General features: G+C 34.2%; 4 protein-coding genes across 4 annotated transcripts; 3 read left to right on the plus strand and 1 right to left on the minus strand.

Moving 5' to 3' along the window:
• Positions 1-668: 668 nt before the first annotated feature.
• LOAG_01367 (hypothetical protein) lies at positions 669-3,700 on the plus strand (the record flags this gene model as incomplete). Its single annotated transcript, XM_003136906.2, has 7 exons — positions 669-1,103; positions 1,531-1,698; positions 1,986-2,051; positions 2,219-2,334; positions 2,443-2,806; positions 3,071-3,175; positions 3,460-3,700. 7 exons carry the CDS (start codon positions 669-671, stop codon positions 3,694-3,696), a joined length of 1,491 nt encoding a protein of 496 aa, XP_003136954.1. The 3' UTR covers positions 3,697-3,700.
• A 1,045-nt stretch (positions 3,701-4,745) lies between these two features.
• LOAG_01368 (hypothetical protein) lies at positions 4,746-9,580 on the minus strand. Its single transcript, XM_020445719.1, has 6 exons — positions 9,510-9,580; positions 7,649-7,728; positions 7,376-7,458; positions 6,695-6,842; positions 5,289-6,471; positions 4,746-5,025 (listed from the first exon to the last, which is right to left on the minus strand). The coding sequence occupies exons 2-6, from the start codon at positions 7,683-7,685 to the stop codon at positions 4,989-4,991; spliced, it is 1,488 nt and encodes a 495-aa protein (XP_020303850.1). The 5' UTR covers positions 7,686-7,728; positions 9,510-9,580; the 3' UTR covers positions 4,746-4,988.
• A 1,061-nt stretch (positions 9,581-10,641) lies between these two features.
• Positions 10,642-13,805, plus strand: LOAG_01369 (NADH dehydrogenase iron-sulfur protein 2). The gene is made up of 9 exons (XM_020445720.1): positions 10,642-10,839; positions 10,979-11,197; positions 11,438-11,639; positions 11,972-12,098; positions 12,314-12,479; positions 12,637-12,815; positions 12,887-13,016; positions 13,248-13,414; positions 13,511-13,805. The coding sequence occupies exons 2-9, from the start codon at positions 11,006-11,008 to the stop codon at positions 13,617-13,619; spliced, it is 1,272 nt and encodes a 423-aa protein (XP_020303851.1). The 5' UTR covers positions 10,642-10,839; positions 10,979-11,005; the 3' UTR covers positions 13,620-13,805.
• A 1,225-nt stretch (positions 13,806-15,030) lies between these two features.
• On the plus strand, positions 15,031-16,921 carry LOAG_01370 (PX domain-containing protein). The gene is made up of 4 exons (XM_003136909.2): positions 15,031-15,215; positions 15,545-15,652; positions 15,940-16,104; positions 16,399-16,921. The coding sequence occupies exons 1-4, from the start codon at positions 15,057-15,059 to the stop codon at positions 16,816-16,818; spliced, it is 852 nt and encodes a 283-aa protein (XP_003136957.1). The 5' UTR covers positions 15,031-15,056; the 3' UTR covers positions 16,819-16,921.
• The last annotated feature ends 1,720 nt before the right edge of the window (positions 16,922-18,641 follow it).

The following is an 18,641-nucleotide window of genomic DNA, read 5'->3' on the forward strand; positions in this document are numbered from 1 at the left end:
TGGTAAAACATTTTCTGTTCCATTACATATTCACCACATTTTGCTATTAATAACTTTCCTCTTCATTGATATTCCTGTAATTTTTCCATTCCTTCTTGGCAGATTTTTTTTTTTTGTACGATATTCTGGTTATTGGAAAAAATATTCGATACTTCCGAATAGATGATGAACAACACAATTTCTTTTCTGCACCATAGTTAATTAAAGATAGGTCAACCCAAATTTCGATTTTTTATCAATTTTAATTTCTTATTTCAAACAATACTACTTGCTCTATGTGTTATGATGGGGAACAGAGAAAAGAATTAAAATATATGTTGGATTTTCTGAATTCAACTTTTTTTTGAAATACCGTATTCACCTTCGTAGTTTTATAAATGAGTCTTTGTATCACAGTGTAGACCATTGGAATAGCGGCAATAAAATGGATAGAGTGACCAGTCCACCAGTTATTTCAGGAACTCATTGCTCAAGTTCTTTTTCGTGTGCTAACCTTTGTGCAAGGATATTTTCTTGAAATATGTCTGATATTTTTCACTTTTTGAAGATTGATTTTTTAAAATTCTTGTGATATGATCATAACTGTGAAAATTTCCCTGCCATGCTTTTATCAACTTTGTTTATCTTTCATTAATTTTCTAATTTAATCTCTTTCAGCCTAAGAACTAATGGCTATATTAATAATGCTCACCGTTCTTGTAGTAATTTTTCCGCCATCTAAAAGCCTAGAACCATTACCAAGGCCAACTAGATCACAAGACTTGGGACTGCTTAAAGATAAATATGAAGTGCAATCTGGTATCAGACAGTCCTTACTGGAGGAACTGAATAAATTTCCGGGAGAAAATTCTGAGAAACTGGTAATGCTTAGGCCAAACAACATATACCAAGATTATTCACAAATAACTGATGAAAAGCATCAGAGAGAACTAATACTTGGAGATCAGTATCACGTATCAGAGATTCAGCCAAATAATCAAACAACTTTGATAATCTCTAAAACGAGCAATCGAACAGAGATGAATGCAAAAATCTCACAAAAAAGTGCAGAAATTTTGGATGAGTGGAAGCAAATACGCGAAAGACGATTACGTTTCTATAAGGTATGGATAGAAGTTAGATCGTTATCAGTTGTTTCAATTTAAAACGATTAAAATTCCTTTATTCATTGATCTACTGTTTAACTTACTTGTTTATACCGTGTCTTTATTAGCTAAAGAAACAAACACGAATAAGCCAAGAGAAGTTCTTGAACGATTGTTTCAATAATATGTGAGTAATGGATTGCGAATTCGTTGATCATGACGTGCTATTAGTTTGTCAGCTAGCCAGTTAACGAATCTTTTGCATTCTAATTAATATCTTGTTGGAAACTAACTACAATGAACTTTGCATGAGAGATGCCGCATATTCGCAATTAATTCATTTAGTAATATTAGCAATAAACGACAATTAGTAATATTTGGAAAAATATATATGAAATATGAATTTGATTTCTGGTTTGTCCATGTGTAAAAGGTAGAATTACAGGCATTCCGGAAGATTCAGAATTTACGTCATGGAAGACAAAAGTATAATGAGGACAACAGCACTATGAATATAAACAGAATTGTTGGTGATATCCACAAGACATCAATGTTAAACGATCGACGAAAGAAAAACAAAGGAAGTTTGATCGATCCAGTTCGTTGTATTACTGTTAGTAGCGCAATAAGACTGATTTTGGCTTCATTCATCGTGAAAGCAATTTAGGATTACTCTATAATTTACCGACTTATTAGTTCGCACTGCGCTCGTGAATCCAATCTAAGCGCAATGTTTAAATACAAACAGAAATGATGAAAAGGAGTTAATTAAAATTCAAGTAGGAGCAGAATTAATCATTTCATCTATAATGATGCAATTAGAAGCATCATCACATTTAAATTGTCCGGTCGGATTTCAAATACCATCGGAGATAACAGTTACTGATAAGTATATTTTAGACTGATGTCACATTTAACGACTGGGAAACGTTTATCACTGACTACGGCAAAGTGATGCCACAATACGTAAGTGCAACTACTCACTTTTTAACTTGCAGTACTGATACTATTAGAATGAGGTATGTGCAAATTCACTTTCGTGCGACAAAATGGAATTATCACATGTTATCACTATCATCACTTTTATTATGATTACCACTATGATAATATGAGACACCAACTACCCTTTTCAGAATCGAAGACGTGCAATATCAAGCGAAATCACCGACATAAACAGCATGAGTAATCAGTTTTTGAGGGCAAATGAATCAACCATCAGTAGCCCATTTGAATATGATACCCGAGTCAGGTAAGTTACTACTTTCATGTTGCCAGAATTTCAAAACATTCCGTTGTCACAGTGACATGAGGGTTTCTAGTATTCGTTTTGAGATTACCAAAAGCATATGTATTTCAGGAAAATGCAGTCATCGGGAGTTGCACAGAATCCACCCGACTATCAACAGCTTGTAACAAATTTGAATTCCGCGCACCAAATGGTACCTAGCGAAGCCGAAGCAGCTGAACGTCTTCCGCCACCTCCGAATCCAAAAAGTACAGAAGCATCGGTACACACCGTGAAAGTGTATCCTCCATCACAGCAGCCTTCTTTAGATTATCAGGAGAAAAATATATATCAAAATAACGTTCCGGGCAAAGGAAATTATCAGAAGTACGGTGATAGATATGGAGGAATTGCAGGCTTTGAACAACAACCGATGTTACAGCTAATGTCCAATGATTACAACGTCGATGCAGCGACATACAGGCCCGAAGTCAACGTGAGTGTTGCTTTACAAAATCATTTTTCACATTCCAGGTAATGTTTTCTATCATACGTAGAATAATATATACACTTCACATGAAATCTTAAGCACACATCAAACGAAAAAAGTGCGCATGAAATCTCATCATCATATAAACCACATCAAAACATTTGAAAGGATTGAAACACTCGATTTCATTATTCCTTTAGGGGAGATCTATTCATTTACCTTATAAAAGAAATAATATAAACACGATAACTAACCTTAAAACTTATATAGTCTGATTGCATTGATGATCCTTGTGAAATTGATAATCCAAACCCACTTGGATCCATTGAAGATGAACGATGCAACAGTCCTCGTTTGAAACAAATCATTTTACAGGTAATCTATCTACATATTGTACCGTAAGTCTTGCCAGATAAATCAAATGATATTTAATACTTAAAGAGGCGTCATGTCCTTAGATCGATTAATATGAATAAATTATACATGCCCCAGCCAATATTTTAACACTTTAACATTCTGACAAAAGCGAAAGTAACTTGAGGTAAACTTATAACCGTGAGGAAAGAAGGTTACTTGAAGATGAATACTTGGAGGTTACGAATTGGAAGAGAGGGTATAGACATATTTATATTTCTGATACAGTGAATATTACTTTAAAGAACATCGTTCAACGTGACGCAGAAACATCGAAGCAGGCTATCTACAACGTTTGTGAAGCAGAAATGGAAGTACCATGTAACGTCATCTGTGGCACCGGTTTCTATAGCTACCTTGCTCGAGCTACTCAATTCTGCCTTGTCTCTACGATGGATGTTAGCTGTTATGCATTCTTACCTGCTTGTGATTTCAACTCAATCCAAAAACGATGGATCAAAAGGCATCGTGCGAAGATCTGAAATTGCTAATATTAAGTCTTCTCAGCTTCATGAACAATATTTTTTATAGTTTTCAAGAGGCATGTAATTCTTGACAATGGAACTATTGATTTTTAATCTTTGCCTTTTTACGCAATACCATGAGGATCTTTTATACCCAAATCGATGAACATAATTTAAGCTATATTTACATCATCGCAGACAGCCCCAGAACTCATTTCCGCGGTGATGCCTTCTCCAAAAATAGCTGCTTGCTATGCTATACAGAATTACACCATAACAGCATAATTACCGATTTTGTTATAGCAGTAATCCTGTGACGTTATGGTTACTATTTATTCTAACAGGCAACTTGTTTCAAGATTACTATTTGAACAGACATAGAATATTCTGTGCCATAACTTGTTGAATACATTGAAAAATGGGATTCAACAAAATGCGGCCAGAGTACAGAAGAACTGAGAATTGAGAAAATTATTTACAGTTTGAATTTCGAGGAGGACCTAATCCAGGATCCAAAAAAAAAAACTTGTCAGTAGTATAATGACATTTCTCAACAAAATTTATTGAATAATTTCTCCACAATATCAGATTAATCTGAAATGTTGAATAGGGAAGAAAAAAGCTTATATTCAATCTCTAGCTCCACGACTCATTTCTAACAGAAAATAAATGATAACAACAAAAAAAAAATCAATGATTCAATGCAAAAACAGAATGTATTATACCAAAAAAAAAAGATGTAAAAAAAATAAAAACAGAAAAGAATTAAACGATAATAAATTGTGACAAACAGCGAAAAAACGAAATGTACGCTTTTCATTTCAAATAAGAATAATACTGATGAGATCAACTGTAGCACCATACACATCTTAGCTAGCAATAAAACCAAGAATTTAATTCTTTCCTGAAGAAAACTTTCGTAACCCTGTATCTTGATAGATTCTTCGAAATTTTGATATATATCCAACCATTAAGCCAAATTAGTGTTATTCAGGTAATTCCTGCGTACTGCTTAAGGTAGGCCAGACAAATGAATAGAAGGAACAACTCCAATTAGAAATTAAATGGTACTTCAAAACCTAAAAAAATTGCACAGTGACTCTACTTAACAGTGACTGTTGCTGCTCCTCATCAGATTTAGAATTCCGAGTTTTAACAAAATTCGGAATACAATTTGAAGTACAAAAACTACTGTAAGAACAATAAAGTACTTAGAAAATAAAGAAAAACATCCAGGTGTTCGCAGTTTATGCATACAATTCAGGTCAATTGTTTTTCTTTTTTCTCCAACCCACAGATTTCTCAAACGCTTATGAACGTTTTTTGTCGTACAGTGTCACTAGCGTCCTGAAGAATAAGATTTAAACTAAGCCAAACAAACTATATATATATAACGGCAAGTTAATTTTTGAGATCCTTCAAGAGATGAAATCGGTGGTTAAAACCAAAAAAAAACCCCCAATAAAAAACCAATAAAGCATGAGGATTAAGGCCAATGGAAGGAATTACTTAATACAAATTTTTACAACTCCCATAAAGACTATTTTTTCTTTTTTTTGAAGTTTCCTTCACATAAAATGAAAAGTTGAATATAACATGAAAATACATACTTGTAAAAACCACTTTGAGCCCGCTGTCTCTTAGGCGAGCGCATATTGCCTGATTCATCAGATGAAGATTCTGTTGCACTATCTTCAATGTTGTTTTGGATAACTGTTGCATTAACACTGGTAGCTTTCACGACTGATGCGCTGGGACGAAAGGCACTCTTAGCACATCTACGCCTCTTCGATGTCGGAACTTTGCCCATTTCTTCTGAATCTCCCATTTGTTTAGTATTTTCTGCCTTTTCATTCTGCTGAGATTTAGAAAGCATCGACTGGTTCGATGGTGAATCTGATCTTTTTGATCGCTTACGGAATCCCGAGGTGCCCGCCAAAGGACTATCAATACGTGAAATCTTTTGTGTTACTGAGGGGATCTGTTCTTTCAAACTGACTAGCTTTTTTCCTGCTATTTCAGCACCTGTTGAATATTCTCGTAAAATTTTTGGCATCTTACGAATTCTTTTCGGCAGATCATCGCCAGAATCCAATGCAATATTTTTGTCGAATGTCATAGCAATCTCTTCATTTTTGACAGTTTTAAGATAAACTTGCTTCGACATAACACCATTTTTGTTACCTCGCTTTTCTTTATTGACATCTGATTCGAAACAGTGCATAAAGTCTGGGAAATACTCTGCAAATTTTTCAGGATATAAAAGCTTTGCGGTTTTGAAAGCTCTTACGAGACGCTCCATTGCCAGATCTTCAACAGATGCGATATTGGCGCTCTCTTCTTTTTTAGATTTTATCTTCTTTGTTTTATTTCTTTTCTGCGACTCCTTGATCCATTTTTCAGGAAGAATGAATTCTTCAAAATGCTGATTTTGGCTATCTAGTACTTTTTTCGAAATGAGAAATGCTTGTCTAATATTGTTCGCATCTTTCACGTGTCTTTTCAGGATACCTCCTTTCGTTCCACAAGCAAAACTTTGTGATCTTGGTGTTTCCTTCTTCTTGGTACCATTTGCTGTCGGTGGAAATGAAAAGCGCCGCGATCTGCTACTTTTTTTGGGGGCAGAAACGTATCGGCCACATCGGGAATGCCGTTTGACACTAAACTTTGAAATATTATCGTTAAACCGATCTTTTTGAAAGCGTATTCGTTTGCAGCCAGATCCACTTTTATTAGAGCCACCCGTTTCTGAATAACTGCTTGCAAAAGACCCAACAAGATTATTTCGATAACCTGAAAAGATTTCGCATGTTAAAACAGCTATTAAGGATGTTGTGCATCCAATTCTTAAATTTATTAATCAACGTAAAGGCAAGCTTTGCAAGTCTATCCACTTTTCATCCCACAACTTTCTGAACAAAAACAGAACTGCAGCAACAAATTAGATAAAAATAAATTGCTTTTTACTAATTCTAGCAAAGCTTATGACAACTAAGTGGTAAAAAACAGTATTCACCTTGTCCTTTGGCCAGTACAGCATAATCAAGTATTTTACGTGGTCGACAACGTTCAACTTTGTCCTTACTCAATTCGTCTACATGATTTAAAGGAACTTTCGATGGACGAGGAATAGTGTCATCAAAATCCAACAAAGTATTCAAATCCTAGAAGAAAGCAAACATTTGGACTTCATCCATGTAGCCATAAACGCTATACGCCTATATAACCATCAAATTTAAGCTTCAGACGTATCTTACTTCCTTTCCAATTACAACTTCAGCAGATATTTATTCCCATCCATCAAAACTGTTAGTAAAACTGACCAATAAATTTTTAGAAGGAGAAATCTCTCCTTTAATATGCGTTACCAGAAAATAATAGTTCATTGATTACTCCAAAAAGATAGAATATACCTAAGAGGTTGGAAATAAACATTTAAAGATTACATTTATACTATATGTATTTATACTATATGAATTTATACATTTATACTATATGAATACCTTCTATCACATAAACTGATATTTACAAAATTAAATAACTGTAGAATACGCTGAAACAGATATGGGCTCTTAGCAGTGTAGCAATGTGATTAAAAACTTACAGTTTGCATTTCAAATTTAAATAAGAAATAGATATTTCGCAGCTATTATGAAGAACTTTACAGGAATTGCTAAGAAAAAAAGCACCAACTTACTTGTTCCATATGCAATTTTTTGAATATCTGGGCCAATTTACGATCCTTCATTTCTCGATCTGGATCGAATGCTGAAGATGGCCCTGGAAAAAGACGAAGAGTGATTAGAAGTCATGAAAAAAAAAATCCTTCGCATACGTGACAAAAAATTGATAGTTGCAGATGAGGTGTTGCTATTTGTTCTCACTTTCGTGCAATAATGTTTTATAGCAATTGGAATTTAAAAGAACTCAAAAAACTACAAAAAATTAAATTGTATCCAATAATCCTTACCATGAAGTACAGCAGTTCCCATAGTGCTGGCTTCCATTTCACATGAAAATTATATTTAGCACTTGGGATTGAAATTTTCACTGAAAATTAATGAAAAGATGGTGAGAAGTCTAAATTTTCGTCAATCGAACTAAATGTCTTAATATTCGAAATCCTTCACAAATCACATAATACTTGATGATTCCAACGAATTAAAACATGAAGCAAATTTTATTTTGAAGTGTAGAAGGTCTATTCTTATTAATAGGCTCTTTATTAATAACCCCATCAATTACTCTGAATAAGTTCTTTTAATGTTGCAACATGTATGTTTCAGCACAATAAAATTCTATATCATTTAACACTTAATATTCGAAATCTATTTTATGTTAAGTTGATTTCAACTAACCTAAGCAACAGCCATTCAAGACTGATAACCTTAACAAGAACAAGGAACGAAATGTCAAGATGGCATCTCATTGAAATTATAAAATTCCATGTTTAAGTGATAACTGAAGTTAATGTAGCTGCGGTTACCATAGCAAGAAATTTTTGAACACATTTTAAAAGAATTACTTTGAAGCATAGTGTGAATTGTGTGTAGAAAATCGCTGAACGTAGTATTGGAACAATAAAAAAGTATTGAATATGTATGTGTGTGTTTGTGTATGCGTGTGTGTCTGCGTGTGTATTATTATCAAACCAAACCCTCATGCAGAAGACGTACCAACATATCAGAAGAAGACTACAGAAAAATGGCGGCAAAAAAACTGAGGATGAAGCTGCAGCTCCATGGAAACTCCCCAAATAATGTATCGATTGTGACCTGAACCGACTAACCACGGTCCGCACGAACTGTGCAAGAGGAGAGTAAAACCGTTAGAGAAGTTACAAGATGTGCTAAAGCGTAATACTATGAGTAGAGAATAAAGAACAGGGTCAGTTAAAATAGTACCATATATTATATGGTACTTTGACGTTCGTGCACATTCTGGTTAGTTACTCATTTGACAATCGGCGCATCCACCTCGATTCTGTGAATGTGTAGGGTTCTTCTACTTCTATCCTTTCATTTGTGAATTATATATCATATCCTAAAAAGTCTATTGCGAAAGATGTTTATTACCCAATCCTTTTCGGAAAAAAATGTGGTTACATTTTATCTTGTGCATCAAGCTAGGACTTCTACAATATAATCATACGTAGTCGTGTTTTTTACGTCATAATTACAGTTTCTCGAAAGATAGCGATAATCTTTGGTTGCTGAAAGCAGGATGACTATCGATGAACAGGAATGGTCGTCAATGATGTCACTAAGGAACTGCATGTCTTATGGAAGTCATCATTTCATGCTTGAAGACATCTGCAGCTCACAAGCGAATGAATATAATCTTATGAGTAAGTTGACCTTTCTACTATTGCAAAGATCGTAGAGAACAGCATCTTACTTGAACTGATATGAACAGGTGTGAAGTTCCAAAACAACGATCTGCCTTGCATATCTATCACTCAAATACAGTTGAAAATGAGACCAGTCTTTATGTCTTGTGATTTAGTGTATTTAACTGTATCCCCAAAATTAATGATAACTGAAAAAGACAGGAATTACCAACCTTCCAGTCTTGTCCCTTTAAAACTACTAAAAGTAACTGCTTCTACATGAAAAGTACTGGATCTTGTAAAATCAATAAATAATCTTAATAAAGATATGATCAAATGATCTCTTCTTTTCCTCTGCTTGAGTTGGTTTAAAATTAGTACTTTTATTATATAATTTCAACAGAGGCAGACTCTTTGCTACTCTTCTGACTGACTTTTATTTCGTTTACTTGTAATCAGTAAGTTACTATTGGTCAGTCCATAAATGAAATGAATAACAAACCTTTGATCCGGAATATGTCCAAAGATCAATATGTGAGAACAGTTTTTTCTTTTCCTCCACACCTGAAGATTATCTGCTCTTCTCTCAAGCATGAAAATGAGACGAAGCCATAAGCTCAATGGACACACTTATTACGTAATCAAGAAAACACGTTTGCGCAATCGATATGTACAAAACACAAAGTCTACAAGTAAACAGAGATCCATAAGAAAACCTGACTCAGCTGATAACTTCGCACTTGAAAACTTCGATGACTCTTTTCGTAACTTATCTTCTCACCTTAAAAAAGAGGAGAAAATGCGCTGCGCCCACAACTAACAAAAGAGATTACTCCAACTTTGACGACATGAGTATCACGAGGATGAAGGTGTTGTGTTGTCGAGTGGTCTGGGCGGTAGAGTGGAAGTGATATTAACGGGAGTGGTTTTCACATCTCTATAATGGCATTACTGCGCGTAGCGCGTATATATACGAACAAAACAACCAACAGTATTTTTTTTTACATTAAAGTTACTCGTGGATTTCTCACGTGTATCACGTAGAGCACAAATTGCATCACGTTATATACCCGTGACTATTGAAAGCCTATACTGAATATTTTTCTATAAAATATTTCACTTTTTAGGAGCAAAAGTTCTGACTTTCTTTCAGAGAAAAAAATTTTCAGAAGATGTTAGTGTCCCCATAGGTCCTTGGAATACTACCAGTTAAAATGTTGGTTTTTGACCTAATTTAAATTATCCGAAAGAAGGAAACATCTGATTCGAACACGTAAAAAATGGTGCTTAGAAGACATCAGCTACATGCATTCCTTGAAGACAGGAATCCTGTAGGAATTATTGGCTTTGGTTAATAAGTAACTCTTTCATGAAGTTATAACAATTCATATGACTCAGTTCAGTATTCTTCAGTCAGGCTTTTGTAATAAATATAAAACTACTGTTCTTGACTTAGTATTTGCAATACGGTTAGTTACATTATTATATATGAAGTTAACTCATGGTTTTCACATTAATGCTACATAGCGAACAATAAATATAACTACATCGTTATCGAATATATGAGTTTACTAGACGTCGAGCATTAGATTTGCTTAATTATTCTAAATAATGCAGACTGCGTAAATAAGTGATTACAGGGGCTGAACTGGAAAATGAGTGCAGTGGGCCAAGCTAGATTCTTACTAACCCAAATAACTCGATCAGCATCAAATACTTTATTATATGGAAAACGTGGTTCACATAATCTGTGGTATCCTGATGCTGAATTTATGCATGAATTCAAGGTCACCTTATTTTAAAGCAAAGTTCGAGAAGGTCCTGGATATGGTGTGAGCTTCTAGTATATAGTTTCTATCTCTTAATTTTAACAAGGAAAAATAATGTAATTAATATTTGTTTGACAAAGCCTACTTCAAACTTCCCAAGTTTTGACGCCTTAAGTCTTCATTTTTTGCATTCATTTTTCAGAAAGCAGGTGTTGTTGGGCGGGTTTGGATGCCAAAACCGACACAATATGATAAGAATGTTGGAATTGATCAAATATTTGAGAAATTAAGTTGGCAACCGGTTCTACCCGATTTAAGTGAAATACATGAAAAGCCATTGCATTATTACTTGTTAAATTTCGGACCACAGCATCCGGCAGCACATGGAGTTCTTCGTCTCGTACTCGAATTGGACAATGAAGTATCGTCGAGATTTTAGTTTAATTTCAAATATAGATTGAAATTTTGTTAATATTCATTTCTACAGTGCTAAACACCAATATTAATTTTTTTGGACAACGATCCCTTGCTTAATCTGGATAGTATCTCTGGGGAATTTTAGTTACTAAATTTTAAAAAAAAGCGTCAGGTTACTAAATTTTGACTATGTCCATGGGATTCAGAATGCAATGAATTTTAACAAAACATATCTTTTTTTTAGATCGTAATGAAAGCAACTCCGCATATCGGTCTTCTGCACCGTGGCACAGAGAAACTGATCGAATACAAGACTTATACTCAAGCTGTACCATATTTCGATCGCATGGATTATGTATCGATGATGTGTAACGAAACAGCATTTGCACTTGCTGTTGAAAAATTATTAGGAGTTGATATTCCGCCAAGAGCTAAATTTATCAGAAGTTCCTTTTATTAATACTTCCAATTTTTTTTTTTAAATTCCTATTCAAAAGTGGTGTGTTATAGTTTGACAGGCCAGTTTTCATTTATCCAAATCCTCTCAGATATTGTGATATTGCAGAATCCATGTAGACCATTCAAGTTTTACTCCTTGATTTCCATATTTCAAGCATTTGGTTTGTTTTCAAATCCTACGGAATGATAATTTCCCACCCATGTGTATCTGTACTCTGTTAGTAAAATGTTAGTAAAATTATTTACTAACCTTCGATATTGTTATCTTCAGTTATTTAAACTTACAGTAATGGTAATAATCAGGTAGCATTATTTGCAGCTCTAATGAATGAGCTAACTCGTATACAGAATCATTTGATGGGTGTTACAACACACGCTTTGGATATTGGTGCAATGACTCCTTTATTTTGGATGTTTGAAGAACGTGAAAAGATGTTTGAGTTCACGTAAGCTAATTAAAATTATTTCCAGATATTATCTGGGAACTTATAGTTCCTGGCTTTGGAGGACGCGAATATTGAAGTTTCAATTATAGAAGATTGTGGTGCATTTTGCTTTTTTTTTTCTTATATTATCTTGACACATTCCAGAAAAATAGTAGGTGGTTCGGTTGAGCCAGAGATCACGAATTTTCTGTAGTCGTGTGATTTTTCAATTTCAGTGAGCGGGTGTGTGGAGCTAGAATGCATTCAAATTACGTGCGTCCAGGAGGTGTTGCATGGGATTTACCACTTGGTTGGATGGATGATGTATATGACTGGGCATTACGGTTTCCACAGAGATTGGATATGATGGAAGATCTGTTAACAGGCAACCGCATTTTCATGGTAATTTTGTTTTAGTTCTATAGGAGAATTGATGTTTTGTGGATCTACGATGCCACCGAAAACGTTCACTTTTTACAATTTTTTTTTTTCCAGCATTTGAACCATAAAGATGTATGAGATCTGTGATTATTCTAGCTGATTTCTCAATTGTGTTTAGGCAAGAACTGTAGACATTGGACTTGTTAAAGCTGAGGATGCCTTGCTTTGGGGCTTTTCTGGCGTTATGCTTCGTGGATCCGGTATTAAATGGGATATACGTAAATCACAGCCGTATGATGCTTATGATCAAGTGGATTTTGATGTTCCTGTTGGTGTGAAAGGAGACTGTTACGATAGGTAAATGTGTCCAGCATATTCGGAATTCTATCCGTATTATATGGCATATATTTTTATTATTATCGTTGCAGATATTTAATAAGAATGGAAGAAATGCGTGAAAGTGTGAAAATTATTTTTGAATGTTTAAATAAGATGCCTCCCGGTGAAATTAAAGTTGACGACCACAAAGTGGTTCCTCCTAAACGTGCCGAAATGAAGGTAAAGTTGAAATAATTTTAGTTATAGTTTAAATATATAATTTTTTTCTTTTTTTTGAATTGTGCCATGATCATTTTAGAAGATGAATTTATCTTAAATTACACACACACTTATAACAGTGATTATAATAAATGTAAAGTATTCGACCGATTACCTGGGTATTATTATGTTACGGTGCAAATGTTGTTGGACAGGTTAAACTCATCTTAAATAAATTAAATAATTTTACAGCAAAATATGGAATCGCTGATACACCACTTCAAATATTACACTGAAGGTTATCAGGTGCCACCCGGTGCTACTTATGTTCCAGTTGAAGCCCCCAAAGGAGAATTTGGTGTTTATTTGGTATCACAAGGTGAATCAAGACCTTATCGGTGTTTTGCTCGATCACCTGGGTATTTTTTTCATCTTTCTTTTTTGAAAGGTTTCGTAAATCTCAACGTCTTATTTTTTATCAGATGCATTTCAGGTGCTCATTTTTGCATTTTCAGATTTCCACATCTTGCTGCAATCGATGATATATGTTACATGTCCTTGTTATCTGACGTTGTGGCGGTTATTGGTACTCTGGACCTTGTTTTCGGAGAAATTGATCGATAACCACCGATGATCATTGAAATTTTCTTTTGAAAATTACATCAAATTTTCATATTTTTAGAATTAGTACCATTTGGCGGATGATGTCTTCCTAACCGGTTCTGGCGGCGAAGTAGGGATGAAGAATATCATGCATTCAATGCACGAACACGTCGTACTATTTTGCAGGAAAGTGATGCATAGCAATTGTAGGATAGGTAGATGTGTAATAATCTGATTCTACGGCATTGCTGAAACTGATTAACTGCACGCGTTCTCAACTTAAAAAAAGGATAAAGGAAGGAGTAAAACAGTTTTCAGATAGTTCTGTTTTTACTGAATTAGCAAAGCGGTTAGGGGAGAACAATTTATGGGGAAATTAAAAAAGGATTATTAATTTTGCAGCAAGTAAATTATAGTACTCGCAGTGAGTTTCAAGACATTATTAATCTCTCCTGTAAATTATTGGCAGTTAGACTGCTATTTGCATTAACATATACTTTGCAATGCCTTACTTTCATTCTTTCTGTTTTTCATGACGTGTTTTTTTCTTTTTTTCTTTTTTTTTTTTTTTTTTGTGTATACCTTGGTTCGATATTCTTATGCTTATAGATTTTTTTTATTACTGTTGTTAAATTTGCTCGCATTGCGAATAATTATTGTATAGTAAATGCATGTTTCATCTATTTCTACCTCGTTTCATCCATTATTGGCAATTGACTGCCATCTATATTATTTTCATCACTGGCAGTCGGACTGCCATCTATCTTTTCCTTTTTTTTTTGTATATTGAAGTAGAATCTGCTTATCTACTGCTTTTACTCGAGTGTGACCGATTATTTTTCAAAATCATTTATTATGTCGTAGAGGGTCCAATTTTGTTTTACTTTTTCCCGGTTTTCAATCGCGAAATTTGCGACAATCATTGATATGCTTATTAAACTGTGTAGTACTTAGTTTCATCATTTACAACCTCAACAATTTTTACTGTAATCGCCGTTTTGCATATTGCTCAGTATTTCATATGTTGCCAGTTTTTGTTTTTTATTTTATTGCAAAAACAGTAACATGTTTTTTTCTCAATATTATTTGAAAAAAAAATACAACAATTGTACAATGTTGTCTCATTTTTGTGAAATTTTGTGGTGGGTTCTTTCCAGTCCAGACAAAAGGTTAATTTGAAATGTTTCTTTGGCAATTTGTGGCACACAGTATTTTTAAATTAGCTTTAATTTCAGGCTGTGTAATTTCAAGTTTTGTAATGCTTTCAGCTCCATATACTTGCTCTAGTAATCCAGTTTTATGATAATTAAGGAATGTATAGATTTAAATTCCAATCATCACTGGTTGGTGGTAGAATGTATTAAATGTCTTAGGCAGACTTTTATAGTTGTTGTTCTTAAAGTCCTTATTAGGATTCGACTTGTTTTTTCTTTTCTAGAAGAATCGCAATTGGACATCATGCCACTGTTATTCAGCGATGCAAGCTTTTGCAGTAACGACTTGGGTCGCATCCTTTATGCTAATCCGAACGAGTGGAATGTTCATATGAATATTGTTAATACGAACACCATGTCGAGTTTCTTTACTTCTCATATTGAATATCAAATGTCAGTTTGTGTAAGTGTTTTTTGACGCAGTTTTACTTAGAATATAGTTAGAACAATTGCTATGTTAAATGAGACAACAGTATAAGCCGAATGCGAAATTTAGCTGTTTGAAATGGCGTTATAGAATTTGAGTATGTAAAAATAGTTTTCTTCCCTTCCCGACCATATAATGTAGTCATTGAACAGGAAATCTTAATGAACAGCAGAAAATGTATTAGACTTAATAGAAAATGTAAGCAAAACACTACTTTCTGGCCATGACAGAGAGCATGTTTGAGATTTGAGAAATATCTGTCGAGATGAATCAGAAGAATTAAGTGGCTACAGCTTATTTTGCAGGCGATACCTTCTGATTCCCTTGCAGCAAGTACTCGATTTTTCGATATGTGGACACGTTTTAGAGAAGTGAAACGTCTTTGGGAACAGTTGGCTGAATTACATAAAAAGGTATGGGCTTTTCAGATTTCTTTCATGCCTGCCAATTTAAGATCACCTTTCAAATTCCAATGCTACTGAGCATCTGATCCTAGTTGTCCAGTACATGATATGTTTCATTTAATTTGAAATTTGCGCTTTCATGTATTTCTTGACTTATCCCAGTAACATGCATAGAATGAAGAGAGAACCAGAAGGACTTTCGTAGGACGTCCTGATGGCTATATAGCGTGCTGTTTTACATACATTCCTCTTTTTTAAATAGAATCAACCTTACGAAAACTTCATTTTTTTTCCAGTTACATCTGCATGGTTCATTTCCGCAGTTTGCAGAAGGAGTTATTTTTGGAAACCAAAGTGCCCAAATTGTGGGCGAAAGAACGTCATCAATAACAACGTTCTTGAATTATGTACTTGCTCATCCAGTGCTTCGACAGAGCAAAGTTTTGCAAGATTATTTTGGGGTCAGTCTTTTCAGAGGGTTTTCTTAACCGTTAAAATTAAATTCTTGTTCTTGTTATTTTGTTGGCTGAAAAGTAAATATAGCACAGAGACGCAGATTACAGGCAAGGCATGATACGAAATAAAACCGTCATTTTTATAAGAGGGATTACACTTGTTGCCCCTAAAGCGCACTATATATCTTATTTTAGCAGAGCAACAGGAGACAGGAATCCTATGTGCTGTCACGTTGGTGTTGTTTGCTTGATTGTCTAAAATCTTGATTTTGGCAAGAATGCTTTAATGATGTTTTGCAGAAAGCACAAGAAATTTGGAAACCGTCGAACCATAAAGATCCGTTGGATCCTATGCGACAGTTTCATTCAAATGATGAATCAGCAGTGACATCTTTTGGAGCTAATATGGTTCACGTTTCAAAGTATAATGGTCAGGATTCCAGAGTGCTTTTTATATCTGAGCATGAAGCTTCAGTACCGATTACACCTGAACCAACTTCACAGCTTTATGCCCAAACTTGTCCACTGTCAGCAACAGTGATGCAGGGAAATTCCATGTTGAATATGCAGGAAAATAGCGCCGCAAATACTGCACCATTACCGAATATGTCGACCATGATGAGTCAGGCATCTAACTCACAGTCTTCTTACGTTCTCCCTGCTTATTACTGTGTTGCATTATCGCAACAGCCACAGTTTCCAATTAGCCCGAGCCAGTGATGGTCCACTGCAATAGGATTATTCTAATCTAGATGCAGTTAAGGTGTCACCTCTTTCCAATCATTTCGAATTAATTACTTCCTTGCACTACTCGTCATAGAAGGATGTATATCTTTAAATAACTCAATTTAAATAATTGAATTACTAAAGTAACTTACAGAAATGTTGGAATAATTTTAATATTTCTTAGGTTGAATCCAGAGAATAGGATTGAAATCATTGAAATGATGAACCAGTGCGAAACCACTGGCTCATTTTCGTGAAACCATTTTCGTGAATTCTAATTTCTCCTCACATAATTCCGCAGCATTTTTTGGGGATTAATTGGATAAAAAATCATTGTAAACAACCATGTTTGGTCGTTTGATATTTTTTTTTTTGTCTGCTGTTCTATGACCTAAAATACGAATATCAATTTCTTTATAGTTTCTAAATTTCCAAGTTCATTAGGCATGATCAGTAAAAAATACACGACTTGATTGAAATTGTTACTATGTGAATTAGTGTGTCATGTTGTATTATTTTTAATATTTTCCTACGCAAATTGTGAATGTATACCTCCAAAAAGTCTTTCAGGAAAAACGAAATAATTTTATTATAAAAGTCTTTCAGAAAAGACGAAATAATTTTATTATCTGTAAATATTTCTAGAAATTTCGTTTTTTTTTTTTCATTTTCAATCATCTTATAAGACGACGAAATTAAATGAATTTTGAGATATTGAGGAAAAAGTCTTATAAAGCTCGCAAAAGGATGAGATCTAAAAATCCGACGATATCAGAATGTATTCAGCAATCTCATCTGAATAATAGTGCATTAGTTCTTGAAAGACATGTCGTTACAGTTTTATACACTATCTCCATATCCAAATAATTGCTGATCTTCGCATTCTTCATAACTTATCATTGTTGAGAAATGTAAATACCACTACATGTATTTGTCTCGGCCATTATTTTATGCATTATCAATTAAGAATTTGTGCAGTGGGCGTTATATTTGGTACTTGGCACATTACTTTGGCCCTTTTCTCAAAGATCGAAAGTGCTTAATTAGAATCCTCACTGTTAGGTTATCAAAGTTAATTCTGATAACTCTTACTAGCTGACCAGAAAAAAAGGACATATTACCATCTATAATTTTTCCTCTTACAGTTTACTAGTATGGAAGCCTTTTAGGAAAAATCAGATACTTCCATCATTTCTAACTAGCTCTGTCTAATGAATGATGCCGCATTTCTTTCATTCTTCACTCCCAAATGCGCTTTAAAACAATACGCTTGTTGATTCCACCGCTTTAATACGCTCTTAATTCTGCCATTAATCAAAACATAAATTGTTAATCTTTACAACTGACCGATAAAGATGTTAATTTGTTACCAAGATTGTTTAGAACAAAAAGAATAACTGATGCCAGAAAATTGCGGGGATATTGGGACGGATTCATAAACTGAGTCTGTCTTCTTAAACTGACGTAATTCTAGCGTAATTCTGTACCGCAATTCACTGCTTTTTGTACTGCACAAAACACCGAATCAGCGCTATACTTATCACCAAAGGAACAGGATACTTCATGCCAGCGATGGATGTAAATCAAATTAGCCGACTAGTCGTTCCATTTAACTCATCTCGCTAATTAGACCATTAGTGAATGAGTCTCACATCCTACGGAAAACAGAATCCATTATAAAATCAAAGTAATAGAACGCCGATGAGGGTTGCATTTTCAAGAACAAAATATGTAAAATCTATTTGACAAGAAAGTCCTTTATCATTTTTATATCAGAATTTGAAATGAATACAAGTAACGTACATTGAAGATTCTTT

The sequence above is a fragment of the Loa loa genome (genome assembly GCF_000183805.2).
Source record: "Loa loa unplaced genomic scaffold supercont3.8, whole genome shotgun sequence".
NCBI lineage: Eukaryota > Metazoa > Nematoda > Chromadorea > Rhabditida > Onchocercidae > Loa > Loa loa.

Bases quoted from the DNA above. Each gene is read 5' to 3' on its own strand.
- LOAG_01370 (XM_003136909.2), top strand. From the start codon at position 15,057: ATGCCACTGTTATTCAGCGATGCAAGCTTTTGCAGTAACGACTTGGGT. The intron at 15,653-15,939 runs GTATGGGCTTTT...TTTTTTTTCCAG, and splicing joins TGGCTGAATTACATAAAAAG to TTACATCTGCATGGTTCATT. The intron at 16,105-16,398 runs GTCAGTCTTTTC...GATGTTTTGCAG, and splicing joins TTTTGCAAGATTATTTTGGG to AAAGCACAAGAAATTTGGAA.
- LOAG_01369 (XM_020445720.1), top strand. From the start codon at position 11,006: ATGCCAAAACCGACACAATATGATAAGAATGTTGGAATTGATCAAATA. The intron at 12,099-12,313 runs GTAAGCTAATTA...TTTCAATTTCAG, and splicing joins GAAAAGATGTTTGAGTTCAC to TGAGCGGGTGTGTGGAGCTA. The intron at 13,415-13,510 runs GTATTTTTTTCA...TTGCATTTTCAG, and splicing joins TGTTTTGCTCGATCACCTGG to ATTTCCACATCTTGCTGCAA.
- LOAG_01368 (XM_020445719.1), bottom strand. From the start codon at position 7,685: ATGGAAGCCAGCACTATGGGAACTGCTGTACTTCATG. The intron at 6,843-7,375 runs GTAAGTTGGTGC...GCTTTCTTCTAG, and splicing joins AAAAATTGCATATGGAACAA to GATTTGAATACTTTGTTGGA. The intron at 6,472-6,694 runs GTGAATACTGTT...AAATCTTTTCAG, and splicing joins TGTACTGGCCAAAGGACAAG to GTTATCGAAATAATCTTGTT.